Raw genomic sequence first — 18,488 nt, 5'->3', positions numbered from 1 at the left:
TCACACAGTAGGAAGAAATGCTGAATTTTCAACTTAAAGACCTTCCAGAAGGCTAAAACTATATTTGTTTGTTTATCTTTTAACAGCTAAATCACTGTCTAAAACAAAACATACACGTACCTTGGTAAGCTTAAAAATAAATATTAACAGTGTAGATGCAGGAAAAAGAAACCAATTTTTAAAAATGCTTAAATATTAGCTAAAGATAATATGCATTTTATTATTTGCAGGGCAGAATGTATTGTTGCTGCTAAAACTGTGATGCATAACTGCCCTTAAAAGCTTTTTTTCTGTAAAGAGTTAGGTCACTTGTGCTGTGATTATAATATTCTCCTGTTAAATTGGGTTAGGTTCAGTGCGGAAGAACTAATTTTGTTTATGTTAAATAAAGGCTGTTTCAGAAACCGCTAGCTCTCTTTTTACCTGGAGTCAAGTTCCTGCATTGATTCAGGAAAGCAAGCGATGCAAGGCTGCTCAGCTCTGGTAGGAGTGAGGAGTGGGAAGCAAGCTGTACTGCCTGTGAAGTAAAGAAGAACCACCTTCCACTACAAGCGCCTGTAGTCAGAAACTGTAGCTATGGCTACAGTCTGCTGAGCATGATCAGTGTTTCATGTCCTTTGCCTGAGTTACAGTCCCCAAGTGAGGATGACCTGGAGTTGCATGAACGGGCCTTTGTTTGCTGCTCCTAACTTCTGTGTGCAAGCTCACCAGCCATTAACAACTCCAGCTCCAGTTCTTTCTCTTCTGCCTCTGTCGCTACATTTCACTGGGAGCTGCTGAGGTTAATAAATCACTGGAGAGAGAACATTAGTGCCACATGTTCAGTTGGGCAAAGTGAGATAAAAAAACAATAAAGGAATTATGTCTCATATTTTAATTGCGTAAAAAGGAATACAATACGTAAATAAGCATAGAGAAAAAATTCTCTTCATAGTGAACTGCCCTAAAAGGGGGGAGGATGGCTTCTAGGGATCAGTTAAGTATTTTCTGGCAAGTATCAGAGCAAAGCATTGAGCCTGAGGGACTGTGTGAGCAAGTCCTAAAGGGGCGGCACTGTAGTTCCCCTGCGTGTGAGGGCCGCTGTACACCTTAAGCCTGGGCCCCACGCTCGGCATCTTGCGCAATCTGGCAGAGCAATTCAAATAAAGCAGCTTCTGCAATATAGTTATGCAAGTCAGCTGGTGTTTCATTGGCACCATGCGCAGTCCTTTTTCTTGCCACCTTCGTCCTAAAGACCATGCCACCTTCCCCTGCATGGGCTGCAGACAGGATCCACTGCCCAGTGTTCCCCGTTGGAGGTACCCACTCTGGCCAAAGGAGGTGGTTTCCAGATGGCCTCAGCTCCATTCCCTGAAAAAAACATTTCATGGACTTGATGTGCTTATAGCTAAAGAGATGAGGAGAGTTTTGAGGGGAAAGGAAACATAAAGGGATCAGAGAAGAGACCAATAAGGAAAAGGGATGGGAACTTCAGAATAAGGGGGTAAAGGAGAAAGATAACTGTCAAGGAATAGACTGGACTAGAAATACTTCATTCTGATCCAAGTTTTTCTAGGAAGGGCAAGTCACTAGGTCTTACCTCCTGAGGCTTTGTAGAACTGTCAGCACATTACAGGAAGGCAAGTCATGTTGTTTTGGATGTATTTCAACACAGAGTACACAGAATGACCTTGAAGGCCTTACTGGGAGAATTTAGAGGGGGGGGTTTATATACATTATTTTTGTATTGACATTTTGTGTTATACTACCAATCTTTTAATTGCACCACACCTCACAAATTTTCAGCTTGACCTGACAAACCATCCTCTGTGATAGTGGTATTGCCTACACTTTCCCGGAGGTGCCCAGCCTTCTGCTCTGAGATCTTGAGCTGTCACTCCACTCTCAGGTCAGAGATGTATGGGTATATGGGGTGTGCAGGGAGCCGGGGAGCAGATTTTCCTCTAGCTGGGAGAGGAATGAGTCTTTTTTGCTTTGTGGGGTTGGCCATCCGTATGTGTGGTCTTTCGCAACTGATGTGACGGGGATGCAGTGTGAGGGCTCTGCTGGCTGGCTAGTGGGAAAAGGGGCTCAGGGCAAGGTGGTAGCAAGCCCATAACTTCTTGAGGGGGAATACAAGATAAACTGGCCAATTTTCTGTAACCAAACAATATATTTTGTCACCTCATTACCGTAAGCAGTACGCAGGAGAAATCATTTGTTACTTCCATCTAGATAAAATCCATGCAGCTGGAGTCATAGTGTCCATGTGTAAGCTTGGCCAACACAGGGCTTATGTGAGGTTCCTCTACCTTAGCTGTGCCACAAAGACTACACAGTTTGGAAGATTTGCAAGCACAACATGTAGTATCTGCTATACTGCAAGCAGTCATAGCTTATCTGCAGCATTATCATAAATCAATACATTTATGAAATTAGTTTATGAACTTTGAGATGACCTTAGCAGGCAAAATTTCTGTGGTATCTGTAGCTCTGTACTCTCAAGAAGCAGCATGAGACATTAATTATGACCACTGCTGTATAAAGCAAAAATATTTTATTACACTGTAATACACTGTATTACACTGGGTGGTATGATGGTTGGAGGTTGTCTTGAGCATAGCGATCACAAAATGATAGTTTTTGATTGTCAGCGAAGTAAGGAGGGAGGTCAGCAGAAACTCCTACCTTGGACTTGAAGAGGGCAGACTTTGGCCTGTTTAGGTTGCCTGAGTCCCTTGGGAGGCAGTCCTGAAGGGCAAAGGAGTCCAGGAAGGCTAGACATTTTTCAGGAAGGAAATCTGAAAGGCGCAGGAGCAGGCCGTCCCCATGTGCCGAAAGATGAGGTGGTGGGGTAGAAGGCCAGCCTGGCTGAACAGAGAGCTTTGGCTGGAACTCAGGAAAAAAAAGAGAGTTTCTGACCTTTGGAAGAAGGGGTAGGTAACTCAGGAAGACTACAAGGATTTCATGAGGTTCAGCAGGGAGAAAATTAGAAAGGCCAAAGCCCAACTAGAACTTAATCTGAGTACTGCCTTAAAAGACAATAAAAAATGTTTCTATAAATACGTTAGCAACAGAAGGAGGGCTAAGGAGAATCTCCATCCTTTATTGGATGTGGGGGAAAACATAGTGACAGAGGATGCAGAAAAGGATGAGATACCTAATGCCACCTTTGCCTCAGTCTTTAATAGTAAAACCATGGTTTTGGGGTACCCAGCCCCCTGAACTGGAAGACAGAGTCGGGGAGCAAAATGAAGCCCCTATAATCCCAGGGGAAATGGTTAGTGACCTGCTACACCACACAGACACACTCAAGTCTATGGGGCTGGATGGGATCCACCCAAGGGTACTGAGGGAGCTGGTGAAAGTGCTCACCAAGCCATTTTCAACCATTTATCAGCAGTCCTGGCTAACTGGGAAGGTCCCAGTTGACTGCAGGTTAGCAAACGTGACGCCCATCTACAAGAAGGGCCAGAAGGAGGATCCAGGGAACTACAGGCCTGTCATTCTGACCATGGTGCCGGGGAAGGTTATGGAGCAGATCATCTTGAGTGCCATCACATGGCACATACAGGACAACCAGGTGATCAGGCCCAGTCAGCATGGGTTTATGAAACGCAGGTCCTGCTTGACTAACCTGATCTCCTTCTATGACAAGGTGACCAGTTTAGTGGATGAGGGAGAGGCTGTGGATGTTGTCTACCTGGACTTTAGCAAAGCCTTTGACACCATTTCCCACAGCATTCTTCTGGAGAAACTGGCTGCTCATGGCTTGGATGGGCATACCCTTTGCTGGGTGAAAAACTGGCTGGCTGGCCAGGCCCAAATAGTTGTGGTGAATGGAGTTAAATCCAGTTGGAGGCCAGTCACAAGTGGTATTCTCCAGGGCTCAGTACTGGGGCCAGTTCTGTTTAATCTCTTTATCTGTGACCTGGATGAGGGGATAGAGTACTGCACCCTCAGTAAGTTTACAGATGACACCAAGTTGGGTGGGAGGGTTGATCTGCTTGCGGGTAGGAAGGTTTTACAGAGAGATCTGGACAGGCTGGATCGATGGGCCGAAGCCAATTGTATGAGGTTCAACAAGGCCAAGTGCTGGGTCCTGCACTTCGATCACAACAACCCCACGCAGTGCTACAGGCTTGGGGAAGAAAGCGACCTGGTGGAAAAGGACCTGGGGGTGTTGGTCGGCAGCCGGCTAAATATGAGCCAGCAGTGTGCCCAGGTGGCCAAGAAGCCAATAGCATCCTGGCTTGTATCAGAAATAGTGTGGCCAGCAGGACTAGGGAAGTGATTGTCCACTGTACTTGGCACTGGTGAGGCCGCACCTCGAGTACTGTGTTCAGTTTTGGGCCCCTCACTAGGCGAAAGAAATTGAGTTGCTGGAGCGTGTCCAAAGAAGAGCAACGAAGCTGGTGAAGGGCCTGGAGCACAAGTCTTATGAGAGGTGGCTGAGGGAATGGTGGTTGTTTAGCCTGGAGAAAAGGATGCTGAGGGGAGACCTTATCGCTCTCTACAACTACCTGAAAGGAGGTTGTAGTGAGGTGGGTGTCAGTCTCTTCTCCCAAGTAACAAGCGATAGGATGAGAGGAAATGGCCTCAAATTGCGCCAGTGGAGGTTTAGATTGGATATTAGGAAAAATTTCTTGACCGAAAGGGTTGTCAAGCATTGGAACCAGCTGTCCAGGGAGGCGGTTGAGTCACCATCCCTGGAGGTATTTAAAAGACATGTAGATGTGGTGCTTAGGGACATGGTTTAGTGGTGGAATTGGCAGTGCTAGGTTTACGGTTGGACTGGATGATCTTAAAGGTCTTTTCCAACCTAAATGATTCTATGATTCTATGAAAAGTCTTGGGGGGATGAGGAGAGGAGCTTATTTTCAAAAAAGAGCAGAGCAAACTGTATGAATACCCTGAGGTGTGCCATTCCACAGATGGGAGACAGGTCACCATCTGTGGACTCTGTTAGCCTTTTTCCATAGGAAGCCTCAGGCCAGACTCTCCTTTTTGTTCTGCGGGTCCTTGAAATTGTTTAGCAGGGGCTCTTGACCTCTATTCTTCCAGCCCTGGCCAAACACAGCTCACGTCCCTGGCAGGCTGGAGTTGTGTCTCTGAGGCCACTAGAATGCCACCCTGTCCCTGAAGTACCTGCCTGAGGTTACGTATATCTACTGCATTTCTCCCTGCTTCCTCTTCCTGTACCTCTTCTTAAATTAATTACAGTCATACAGGTAAACCTGAGAGAGTGCCGTACTTAGTAATTACTAGTCAGATTATATGCAGTATTTTATCTCTTTCTTTGCTTGTTTCTGAAGGAAAAATCTTGATTTCAGCATGCTGGGCATAATTTGAAAATCGATGAGGCTTGAAATCCACAGTAAAGGCATGCAGTGCTGAGCTCCACCCAATCCCTTGCACCAGGACATTGTGCTGAGAGACGGAGAGTGTGTGGGTGCATGAGCAGTGATGGCGCCTGCGCTTGCGGGTGTCAAGGGAACCAACGGGTCAGGCAATCACTTGCAAATTGAGCTGGGTGTCGCATGTGGTAAGAAACACGCATCCTCTTGCAGCACTTCTTGCTGACTTACTGATTTTTGCTTTCCCATCAGCACAATTGGCCTGTTGTCCTCGGTCACTGTTCACTGACAGCCGTTCCAACAGATTAATGAGTAGCCAGACTGTAAATCTAAGGAATCATCAGCAGGTACAGCCGTAGCCAGACAGTGTATGTTTCTTAAGCAGCTTGCACAATAGCATGTTTTAATGTATCAGCTGGGCTCTTACGAGTAGCACTGAAGTAATTCAGCAAAGCCTTGGTGTTCTCAGTATGTCCCTGCTGCTGTAAATTCAAGAGCCACTCTCCCCTTTTCTCTTTGCACCTAAAGTGCCACTGAGAGCAGTGGGTTTGGAGGGCAACCTCCAGGCAGGGGGAAAGAGGGGACAGCTTCCAGCCAGGGCTTTTGCTTTCTTCCCGTGGTGTTGAGGGCAACCATAGGTGGGATGTGAAAAGGGCGGGGAAGGCCATGACAAAGGAATTGGGAAGACAGAAGCACAGTAAAGAGTGATGTTTCAGCAGGTGGGTGGTTTATTTTCGTTCTAGTGCTTTGGCTGATTAAGGGGTGGGACTCTGAGCTGGGAGGCTCAGCTAAAAGGTCAAAGCAGTGCACTTGCAGGAGCACTTTACAAGACTGGTTTCCAGTGTATTGGACAGGACTTGTGGTATCAGCAGCCTGACTGCTTTGCAGCTGACTGAATTCTTGGCCCAAGAAATCAGTGGTGGCAAGATTCGAAAGAGACACACCAGTCAACATGAGTACGGCAGGCAAAGTAAGCAAAAGTTTATATTAGAAAAGTTTATTTGCTGCAGCTGAGTAATGCATTTTTAAATGCAGTTTCTTTGCAGGGATGCCGTAAGTCCTGGTGGTATAGCACAGGTGAGAGTTTGGGAGGAAGCTGGTATAGGAGAGCTGCCTTTATTTGAAAGCCACTGTACTCTGCTAGGAAATGGTTGTTATGCTCTTCAGGGCAATAATTTATTTATTTTTTTAAACATGAAGGCAATATAAGGTAACAGCACCAGAATAAGAATAACCTCCCCCCAGGGTTTGCAAACTATTTTTAATCTCTGATTGGACAGTTTAAAATATAATACAATGTAGTAAGTGTTCAGATCAATGTATTTAGCAGCTCTATGGGTTTCCATTCTGAGATCCCACAGTGGTTTATACTATTTTTGGCTTCTTTATAATTCATATCAGGTTTTTTTTCTAAAAAAAAGAAATAGTTAATATTATGTTAAATTTCAGGGTGTAATTGTGCTGATGTTAGGACAGTCATTAAATTTGAGTATGCGTATAACAAGTCCAGAGCTTAAGTTAATGAAGACCAAAAGTAAGTATCACATGCAATGCAGTACTGAGCTGGGACTGAAATGAGTATTTACATCTTTGCTAGAAAGTAAGTGACAAGAGAGATGTAAGTTAATACCACTGCTGAAGACAGACAGTATATGTTGCTTCTTGCACTACCTGAATGATGCTAACATACACCCAGAGACATGCAAGAGAGGTCGATAGAAACCCAGAAATGGAAACTGACTGAAGGTATGCACCTCGCTAGACTGTGCCTTAAGAAAGTACCAGGATTGTTTGCTGTTACTGCCGGCTGTCTTCACTATTCTAAAACCAAACAAAACAAGAGGGGGAAAAAAAAAAAGCTTTCTTTAACTCTGAGATACCACAAGTGCAAAATTAATTGTAGTTCACTTGTAGGTAAATTCACCGAGTTCAGTCCTCAACCTTGGACTGAGCATAGTAAATGAAGTGTTGTGATGTAACTAAACTGCCTTCTTTTCACTGTATTTATCTTGGAGTAACATGTGACTGTGTGGTTTACATGATCAAGCAGCATAATCCTTATGCTCTGTAAAAGGGTGTGTTTCTACACCTACCCTCCCTCTACTGCAGTAACTTGTAAGGCTGGTAGAACACATGAGCAGAAAAAACCCCTATGACTCCAGCTAGTGTTTGCCTTAGGTAGTGTGCTGTTGGTGCATCTGTGGGATCCTGTTACAGTGGGTGAAAGTTCCCAGGGACTCAACCATCAGAACAATACATAGTTAACCAGTGTCTAATTGTAGGAGAGATTTATTTGTTCTCAGCAGTCCACAGTTCTTGGCTACCTTTGTTCTTATAAACACTAGGTGTGCTTTGCACATGCAAGCTGTGAAATCATTATTGTGCTATGTGGGATACAGTATAAATAGATAAGCCCTTTTTTTACAGTAAGTTTCTAAGAAAATGTAGCCCTTTAAAATGTGATCTTTGGCCTCACTTGTGAATTTTTTACTAATCAATCACACTTGCATTTGACACATAGAACATTAAATTTAGTGCAAATATCTCTTGAGTCTGTCTTTCAAAGTGTCATGCTCATTCCCATTTTGGGTCTGGCTGCTGAAAGTGCACTATTTAATTTCATATGTTTAGTGTCTCCTAGTAATTATTTTCTTTGTTACAAGTTGACAATTTGTTGATAATTAAGATGTTATTTCTACTTCTACTTCAAAAGCTTTGATACTAAAAAGTTGCTTTATTTCTTTTCCCCCGAGAGCTTTGCAGCACACTGGTGTTCAGTTGTCCTGGTCCCAGGGTCCCAGTCATGCAGAATACTTATGCATGTGCTAAACTTCTTGCATCATAGACTCGATTGGCCTCAATTTCCCTCTCAATGCCACCTGAATGCTTGTAGTCAGGAGGACTTAATAGAGTGACTGAGGACTTACTTAATAGAGTGTCACCCATAAGGGTGACATGCAAAATCATATTGCAGGACCTGGAGTTGTTTAAAGCTCTGGGGTAGGTGGAGACCACCAAGGAAGAACAGGAATGAATACGGGGGCAGAGAGGCCCCACTACCTTTGAATACACTAGGACTGAGCTTGCAGGGTGGAAACTGGTGCTACCTTCTGTCTGAGAGCCTGGGATGAGGAGTGGACAATGCTCCTCTCTCTTCTGAGTGCATTTTTCTGTCAGTGGCAGATGATCAGGGGAGTCCAGAGGCCTGTCAGCAGCTGGACAAAGCCTGTGGAGCTAACAGACAAACTTTAGCTAAACAGACAAAAAAAGCTGTCTTGGGTATTGGGAGTAACCCCACCTGAGTTAAATATCCCTTTTGAGAAGCAAGGTACCCTAGCACAGATAATCTTGCACTAAAGGGACTGTTGCTTCTTCAGGATTACCTCTGCACAGTGCTACGTCATTTTAAATAGGTGTCCTCTCAGCCATCACCTCATGGCTGAACATGGGCTCTACTAAAATGTTTATAAGCCTGTATTAAGCTCTGAATTCCATTTTTAGCAATTTTGTCAGTTCTTGACACAGGCAGTTCTAGGCAATGCAGACTTTATCACAACCTGATACATGGAATCATTTAGTGTGGCATCTCCAAGAAGAGACAAATGTACATCAGTAATTCAACATGGCAAAAATAATCCTCCAAGGAAGTTAGAAACAGAGAAGGAGCAATGAGGATGGATAAGGTATCCAGTTATTCTAGGAGACTTTTATACATCTTGCTGAAAACTTCATATGAGAGAAATATAAACAAAGTCAGATATGATCTTGATGGGGGGAAAAATGGGCTTACACTGTGCTTTGGTATTGGCTTTTTTGTTGCAGCTTGGGTTTGGGGTTTTTTTTTCCTGTAGTTTTCCCTCTCTCCCGCCAAATATGAGCAGGAGTTTCACATGCAGAAATGTAAGAATCTGTCTGTGTGGTGACTTTCAAAAGCAAGTGCCATTCCCTTTTTCTTTGCTCTGTTTGCAGGTTATTAAATGCAAAGCAGCAGTAATGTGGGAAGCCAATAAACCATTTTCTATTGAGGAAGTAGAAGTTGCCCCACCAAAAGCACATGAAGTCCGCATAAAGGTACTAAAAATAAATTTTAAAACAACTATTGTGACTTGCATTCTATCTTACTATTTATGAGAATTATTTCTATAGATTTTTAGCATCCAGTCGGAAAACATTCACTAGGTGAGTAGCTACTATTCAGTGAGCTCCTATGGAATATGCTTCAAGTCCTAAATTTGATCATGAGGTTCTTTAAAAAAAATTTTTAAAGTTTTTCAGGGTTGGCTTTTTAATTTACTAGAGAACTGTGTTTCTAACAGGCTGAAAAAATTACAGTAAAAGGCAAAAATCTGAATCTCCTATAGCATAGAGCAAGAAATTATCTTTTACTTTGTTTGAATCTGTGCTAGGAAATGGATCAGTAGGGCTGGGAGCTTCCTTTTTTAACTGTGTATTGAGTATCTGTTACATTTCAAGAACTTTCTCAGCGGATTTCAGCAGCTGTTTTCATTTTAGAGCAGTTTCAAGTGTTACACAAGTGAGGAGAACCCTCTCATGGGATTGACAACCCCATTTGTCAGAAGCTGTAAAGACATACCTGAATGTTTCAAAAGAAATACTGCAGGTGCTACCTGCAAGAAAAGGCAAAATGTGATATAAAATACTATGTGTAGCCTAATTTTTTATATATATAACATATACATATATTTTAAATATATAAATAATATATAATAATTATCATGTAATTATATATAAATTTATATCATTCTATAATACATATTTATATAACCTATCTATTGTATAATATATTGCAATATAATCTAAATATAAGGAATATAAAATATAGATCTTATTTCTATGTTTATAAATAATGTGTGATAATTTATATTTACATAATTTTGTAATACTTTACAACTTCTTCTACTTTATATATAAATATTAGGAATAATTTATTTTATTCTATTCTTCATATATAATTGTATTGCTAGAACATTGGTTCTGCCAGATAATCAATGAGATTTCCTACAGAGCTCAGTAGTGCATAGCAAGCATTCACAAAGGAGCCTTGCTTTGTAGATTAAAGACTAATACAAACCATTAAAATCATGAATCACACAACCAAAAGTGTTTGACCCATAGATTTATTGTGTGCATATGTGATTTTGGAGGGAAGCAAGTGACTTCTCCAAATATATGATATCATTTCATGTCCACATATGACGTGACATAGTTAAATGCTGAAATATTCTTATCTTTCCTCCAAATCAGATCGTGGCCACAGGGATCTGTCGCTCTGATGACCATGTGATAACTGGTGGACTGGTTATGCCTTTTCCAATAATTCTTGGGCATGAAGCAGCTGGTATTGTGGAGAGTGTTGGGCAGGGAGTAACTTCGATCAAACCAGGTATGAAACAGCACTGAACACAAACCCTGTGCTGAGTTTCCAGACTCCTGTTTAAGTCAAAGATGATTACATGCATGAGTCCTTGTATTGCAGAGGAAAATGTTCCAGCTTTCGAGTTTTTGCAAGCATACCTTAAAGGACACTACATGCTATTTACATCTTTCTGTGTTCCCAATCTTGATTTATTTTCAGATTTTCTATTCAATTTCTTTTGATTTTGGCAAAAACATCTGCAGCTTACTTTCCACCTACATAGTGCTTTTCCTGTCATGGACTTAAGAACACAGATTCTTTGCTGTTGTTCATAGGAAGTCAGGTATTAGCTGCAGGTTCTTTAAACACAGTTTACACAGCCGATCTCTCCCAAGAATAAGGCAAAGCAAAGCACTAGACAACATGTCAAAGCACCTTCTCTTAGTTCAACTAACAGCTAAATAACCCATTGACTTCAGTAGGCCAGAACTTAATTCTGTGTGATCAATTATTTCACTTTGAAAGCATCAGGACATGACTGGGGTGCCCACCCTGCTGCAGGCTTTGCTTGTGTGCAGCACCAGTGCAGGTGAGTCAGCACTGCTCACTGAGGGCTGGATCGCTCTGAGGACACTTATCCAGACCAGCTGCTCCTTTCACTACACTCTTCGAACCACAGTGGGTAGATAGAGAAGTTAGTGAAAGATGCTGATTTTCTTCCAACGGCTGCAAAACAAGATGGGATTTCTATACATTTTTACCAGACCGAATAAATTCCAGCAAGGGCTAAAGTATTAAAACAAAATATGCAGTGAACAAAATCTACATAGAAATGCCCTATTTTTATGCAGGCAGTTTGTTACAATACCTAAGTAGTTCACTTTTAACATCTCTGTACTTATAGTGTCTTTGTTCATACTGGCAACAAGTATGAAGTCTGTCCAAAGCACGTTGGTATGTATGATAAGAAAAAGTTTTATTAGAGATTTCTGCTTTAACTCCAAACAAATATGTGTATTGCAAATTTCAGTGATTGCTCTAACTGCTTTTTCTCTGACGTCTGCTTTCATAAATCACTCTGTTGTCTAATTCTAGCTGCCATCTGTTTCCAGGTGAGCTGAAACAGCAGGCCTGAACACGCACAAAATCACGTTTCTCAGATGTTGCCTAATTTACACCTTCACGTTCTAAAAAAGGCTCCGAGACGTGCAAAGTTTCTTTAGCAGAACAATTACTAAGCCCATGTCACAGTTCTAATTAACTGAGGGTTAGGGTAGTGGGGGCATTTCGTGTTCTGCAGGCATTTACCATTTTTTAGTGGAAATCAAAGATTTCCCTTGACTTTCACTTGACTTTCAACATCTCAAGGATTAGCCACATCTTAGAACTGCCAAATCACAAACTGATCGGTATGAGGGAATAACTGTTTAGAGATTATTAGGGATTTACCATACATTGTTGCTGTGGAAAATGCATAGCAGTAAAAAAATTGCACTGGGAAGTTATGTGCTACTCTGTTAATCACATAGCTGTGCTAGAGAATTGGAGATGTTGTCTTAGCTTGTGAGTGTCACTGCTTCTCTGACAAATATTTTACCGACCATTACTCCAATGGGACAGTAACAGGACTGCAAATAATAAAGAGACTCGAGGCCTGGCAAATTAATGCTTAATTTCGCATTCTTTGTGTGCACAGTTTACAGGCCTGTTATCTTGGCACTCCAATCTGCTGTCCTAGTGGATGTCAATTTTTATGTTTCTTTACCTATGAATTGCTATTTTCCCTTCAAGCAGAAGATGCAATAAACTGAACAAGTACTTCAGGAATGTCAGTAGCTAACATGGTTTTATGACAGAGCTCAGACTCAGGTCTATGAAAGACACCAGGAATTTTGTATATTGAAATTCGTTGTCATAACTTTGCTCTAATGGTGTCCTTTATAACAGAGAGAGATGTTTTCTCTTCCAAGGGCAGCAGAAGGAAATAAAACCAGCACTGCGCTCCTAGTGTACATTTGCTTAGGGGTTAAATACACTTGCTTCGTGTTTTTACCTGCATGCTTCTTGTTTGCCTTTTTTAATCCTCTGTCATTACTGTTTTATTTCTAGGAGACAAGGTTATTCCACTCTTTGTTCCACAGTGTGGGGAGTGCAGCAGTTGCCTCAACACCAAGGGTAATCTGTGCAGTAAAAATGAGTGAGTTTTCCTGAGTTACCTTATTTGGTTTTCATTTATACAAAACTGATCCCATTCAACAGATTTCACTTGCCATTATTTCTGGTCATCTTTCAAACAGCATTGGTTCAGGTGCTGGATTAATGCCTGATGGCACCACTAGATTCACCTGTAAAGGAAAAGCAATTCACCATTTTATCGGTACCAGTACCTTCACTGAATACACAGTAGTGCATGAATCGGCTGTAGCCAAAATCGATTCTGCTGCTCCTCTGGAAAAAGTTTGTCTAATTGGCTGTGGATTTTCAACTGGTTATGGGGCTGCTGTGCAGACTGCCAAGGTAAGGATCCTGGTGGGTGTTTCTGGTATCTCATGGGGCCTGTTCAGGATTATGTGGCCTGTGAGCGGGTCATCAGCATGGCAGCCAGGAGGTATGGACTCTGTTGAGTTCAGGGTGGAAAGAAGATACTAGTTCTTCACCTACTTCAGTTTCTCCGTCTCTAAGGTACTCAGAAGTCTTCAATTCAAAATCCAGGAAAAATACTTATTACCACTTATTAAGTTTTCTCTCATAGCTTTATCACCCCTAGAAAAATGTTACAACAGAGCTGATTTGGTTTATTGTAACTTAAGTCTAGGAATATGTGGAAGCCTATTTATGCAACACTCATAATTTGTAGCGATACATGAATGTGACTTTTAGAGCTGGCACTGTCTCCAGGGGAGTGACACTACAGATCTTAACACCACTGGAATATAAAGCATCAAAAATGTGTCTCTAAACCTGAAGCTGAGATGTGTAATGAAAACCTGGTCTCAGAAATGTATTTTGGGGACAATTTATCTTAGTCACGTGTAGGATTGTAACAGTATAGCTGGCTACTTCACTAGTAGGTGTGCACGTGCAAATTCGTTCCCAGCAGGTAATCTCTAAATTACAAAAAATGGCTGCAGTGAAAACATGTTGATAGTAAGAAAATGCATTGTACTTTACCTAACCTGTAACAGTATGCCACGTTTATATTGTTATTATAGGTGGAACCAGGCTCCACCTGCGCCATCTTTGGCCTGGGAGGAGTTGGCCTCTCTGTTGTCATGGGCTGCAAGGCAGCTGGAGCTTCCCGCATCATTGCCGTTGATATCAATAGTGACAAGTTTGCCAAGGCCAAGGAGCTGGGAGCCACCGACTGTGTCAACCCTAAAGATTTCAAGAAGCCTGTTCATGAAGTGTTGATCGAAATGACCGGCCATGGTGTGGACTACTCCTTTGAGGTCATCGGCTGTACCGAAACCATGGTATGCAACCAAAAGATGTGGTCAAATGAGGCATTAGCTTGTTAGCTCTCTCTTCACTAACCCACTAAGCACCAAAGGGGAGGAGCTGAGAGCCACTGGCAAAGTGTCAAGCAAACTTCAAACATGTTAAGTCCAGCTGTCTGCCACTGAGATGCATGGACAGAAGTGCATTCAAAAGCTTAGGAAAGGGAACTTCAATGTAGTCCTCTGGCCTAACCAGGGTGGCTAAATTTCACATAGCCCACTGTCTGCTTTCCAACAGTGGCTTATCACTAGTGACTAAGACAAAATAGGGAAGGAGAACAAAGCTAGGACATACCTGACCCGTGACAGCAGATACCATGGTGTGAGCTGATCCAATGGAAGTTGTCTGATGTGGTTTCAGTTACAAAAAATGAATTGTAAGCTGAGCCCTGAGAGGAGGAGAAAGAATTCAAACTTTTGTGCCCCAGCAGCAAATCTTGCATGACTCTGGGGTGTCCCTCTGTTTCAAATGCAGACTGCAGCCTTGGCGTGTTGCCAGTACAACTACGGAGTCAGTGTGATTGTGGGGGTGCCCCCTGCAGCACAAAAGATCACTTTTGACCCCATGCTCCTCTTCACTGGTCGCACCTGGAAAGGGTCCGTCTTTGGAGGTAAGGGCTTGGAAAGGGGTGATTTAACTGGCATGGGAAACTTGTAGATCATCTTGAATGAAATAGGAGATATCTAAATTCATTGCTTAGTTTGTCCTATTGGAAGTTATATTGATAGCTATTTTGCTGACGGAGAAGCACAAAGGGAATTAATTATGGGAACCGTTAGTTAATGGCAAGAGAAGGAGAAGGAAAAAGAGGGAGGGAAGGGGGAAGAAAGGGGAGAGAAGAAGAGGCAGAGGAAGAGAGAGGAAGAGATAAAAAGAAAAAATAGAGAAAAGAGGAGAAAAATAAGAGGGAAAAATGAGAAAAAGGAAAGGGAGGGAGAAAGAGAGAGAAAGGTAGAAGAGAGAAAGAAAAGGAGGGGGAGGGAGAAGAAGAGAAAAATAGAGAAGAGAAAAAGAGGTCAGGAGAAAGAAAAGGAGAAGGATAAGAGAAAAGGGCAAAGGGAGAAAAAGAGAAAATGAGGAAAAGGTAAAGGGGGAGAGAGGAGAGAGTGAGAGGGATAAAAAAAGCAGGAGAATGAGAGGGATAGAAAGCTAGAAGGAGAGGGAAGGAAAAAGAGAGAGCGGGAGAGATGGAGAGTCAGGACCCTAAAGGACATCAGGGGTCAGACCCACCTGATTTCCACATAGGTCAGACCGCAGCTCAGCCCCTTGCCAGCTGCCATCAGTCCCTGCCAGTTCTTTCTCTTTTCTGAGCTCTCCCAGCAGTCCCACACTCAGCAAGCCCTAGATTGCTCAACACAACGTTGAAGGCCACAGAAAACTTGATTCCAACAACAGGTTTTTCTCACTGGCAACCAGTTCCTCTGATGTATTCAATAGACACCTGAATAAAATAGCAGAGACAAATTAGGTTCCTTTGGAAGAGCATCCTGCTATTTGAGACTGCTTTATCTAGTACTGCTTGTAAGAAAAAAGAGACACATCCACTCCCCACGCCCCCCCATATTTCACCAGGCAATCAAGTTTCCAGTTACCAACATGGATGTCAGCACTCTGGCTTTTGTATGATGTGTGATGTAGTGGACTATGTATCAATAGACAAGTTGAAACAGTATTTAATGTGTGGGAAGTTTGGATTCCGTAAAGATTCAAATTTTTCCTGGTCTTCTACCAATAGCGGCACTTCATCCCATGTTTCCCGCTGGCACTCTGTGTTAACAAAGGTAAAGACATGCTGCAACATTTCATCATGCTATTCTGCTATAGAGAGTTTATCTAAAAATTTAAGCTGCCATGGGTTTTATCTATTTTCACAAGCATTTAATGTTTCATTATCCATTGTCTGTGGGTTTTTTTCAGGCTGGAAGAGTAAAGATTCAGTCCCTAAACTGGTTGCTGACTACATGAAGAAAAAATTTGTTCTGGAACCGTTAATAACCCACACACTTCCTTTCACTAAAATCAATGAAGGATTTGATTTGCTAAGGACCGGGAAGAGGTAAATGTTGTTTACTTGTAAAGGTTCTATATAAATAACCTAAAGGAGCTGTACAGTAACACAGGGTATGATTTCACGGCAGGGAATAGGGAAGGCAATATCTGCTGTGCCCCTTAATCTCACCCAGTGTGTGTCCATGGGTTGCAGCTGTAGTAATAAAGCCAGCAAAGCTTCAGCTTTTGAAATGCAGTGGGCCCTGTCTTTCCTTGCTGAGGAACTTTCAGGTTCTAGTTTGAGCAAAGAGTCTGGGTGGCAGAGGGAGAAAAGACCACACAAGTGAGGAAGTCTCTGCCCACTGCCCACTGGAAAAGAGCATACAACCAAGGGAGCCTGGGAAGGCCAAGCTGTAGAGTGCCAGGGGTTAGCTACACCGCATTCCAAGAAATGTTTTAGGATGAGGAGCAGGAACACAGAAACAGCCTATGTTTACTGGAAGAGCAACTCAGCATTCCTCTTGTTTGCTAGGGAGCAGAGTCCCAGTGCCATTAGTCCTAATGTCACTGGGTAGTTTACTTTGAACTTCAGAGCTTTTTGAAAAGGAAAGTACTTGGTGTATATATACATGGCAAACTCAGAATTTAGCTCTCATGCTTTCCTCAAATATTGTGAGAGTTCAGCTCAGACTCTGCTTACATAGGGTGTTGAAATCGGAAATATTGTTTGCCAGAGACACTTAACAAGATTCACCATGCAAATATCTGAAAATTCTCCTTGGCAGAAGTGGGAAATACTTTTGTATATCTTAGTATGTGTGGGGACTACCCTTTTTGAATGTTCTAGCTGTGTATAACTTAACTTACACAGTCTGGAGAATTACATTCATGTTTTCATTGTCATTTGCTAGCAGTTATTTTAGGTGTTACTTGCTCTAAATACAAAAAGCATGTAACAGAAGAATTTAGCCCCTGAGGTTTGTTCTCAGGTTCTAACTATGCAGCACACGCTTCATTTTTGACTGTCCTTATTTTGGATGTGCTGTAAATGTTCGTTTTAGATTTTAGCATAGCAAACAGGGGAAAGTGGTAAGGACACAGATGCCATCAACTTTGCTAAAATACCGACAGTCAGCCTGAAGACAGAGGCATGTTGCAGCTGACCATTCTCACTAGGTGAAACAATTCAGTGTTTCAGCCCAGACTAACCTGTAGAGCCATTTGTAACTGGAAAGATGTCTCTAAGCCCCCCTCCAAGGACTTCCTGGGCTATATTTGGTGATTAATTGCCAGCAGCCCTGGGCTTCATGAGTGAAGGCTTTGCAGTCTTGCATGCGTTTTGTTCTCTGCATCTGCAGCAAGGTTTGAACATCTGCCCTGTCCTCTTACTGCAAGCGGGGGTGGGAGGGAGGGAGGGAGTGCCCTGGTTGACAGCAATAGCCTAGATTTTCAGAGAAAACAGTAGTGTTTTGCTGATGTTAGCCCAGAGGCTTTTCTACAGTCACTAACTTGTCATTTTATGTTGCAGTATTCGCAGTGTCCTGGTGCTCTAGGATTCCCCATTGCTGAGCAGCAGATGGCTCAGCACCAGTACGAACTTCATTATCCTCCAGGACAACTGATATGAAATCCAAACCAAGACATTTCTGAAGGGTCTCCCACCACCACCCTTGAATAAAAGATCAAGCTCAAACCCCAGACTTCAAGCACAGCGCTTATAAATGAAATAATCTTTTTCCTTCTACCTCTTTTTCCTGATTCTTGCTTTAAGTCCTCTGTATTGTGCTGCAATTTTTTTTTGATAGCCAGTTATGAATTAGAGGACTTGCTGCTGTCACAGGTGTTATGAAAAGTTTGGAATTTTTAAAATGGCCTTTAATATGCAGTCTCTTAATAAAAGAAAAACAAAGGAAACTGTTTCTTTGGGCCTTCATAATACTGCAAGCTTAACAGATTTGTGCATGCAGGTCAGCACAGTAAAACTCTAGGTAAGAACTATGTATCCATCCTGAATGATTTTAGCATTCCATTACCTGATAGCAAGAAAATTACTGCAGAGATTAAAATTTATGGTGACCATGTGTTTGAATTAATAATTTCAGTAAATTATATTTAAGGACATCACAGACTTAGGTACTGGAGAATGTCTCACCACTGGATATTTTACCAAATTAACACTTGCAAGCATTATATATAAGATCGCTGTGGTGGTGTTCTGTGCTGTTGTTGGTTTGTTTTTTTTACCTTTGTACCTCTTTCTTGGAGGTGTTTTAGTTGTTTTATCAGTA

At 42.3% G+C, this 18,488-nt stretch overlaps 1 protein-coding gene across 2 annotated transcripts in view; it reads left to right on the top strand.

Moving 5' to 3' along the window:
• The window catches only part of LOC104843315 (alcohol dehydrogenase 1), a 28,151-nt gene extending 10,340 nt beyond the window's left edge, over positions 1–17,811 (top strand). Inside the window, exons 2-10 of one of the 2 annotated variants that reach the window (XM_010586184.1) lie at positions 6,247–6,306; positions 9,306–9,407; positions 10,602–10,740; positions 12,823–12,910; positions 13,011–13,230; positions 13,926–14,186; positions 14,686–14,821; positions 16,129–16,267; positions 17,729–17,811. In XM_010586184.1, the coding sequence (XP_010584486.1) occupies positions 6,289–6,306; positions 9,306–9,407; positions 10,602–10,740; positions 12,823–12,910; positions 13,011–13,230; positions 13,926–14,186; positions 14,686–14,821; positions 16,129–16,267; positions 17,729–17,753 (1,128 nt within the window). In that variant the 5' untranslated portion in view covers positions 6,247–6,288 and the 3' untranslated portion in view covers positions 17,754–17,811. Of the gene's footprint in view, positions 1–6,177; positions 6,307–9,305; positions 9,408–10,601; positions 10,741–12,822; positions 12,911–13,010; positions 13,231–13,925; positions 14,187–14,685; positions 14,822–16,128; positions 16,268–17,728 lie in introns of those variants that run through there. The other variant, XM_010586183.1, reaches the window with a different exon arrangement.
• The last annotated feature ends 677 nt before the right edge of the window (positions 17,812–18,488 follow it).

Source organism: Haliaeetus leucocephalus, unplaced genomic scaffold, assembly GCF_000737465.1.
Source record: "Haliaeetus leucocephalus isolate CR32 unplaced genomic scaffold, Haliaeetus_leucocephalus-4.0 Scaffold140, whole genome shotgun sequence".
NCBI lineage: Eukaryota > Metazoa > Chordata > Aves > Accipitriformes > Accipitridae > Haliaeetus > Haliaeetus leucocephalus.
This window is presented reverse-complemented; position numbering and strand designations above follow the sequence as displayed.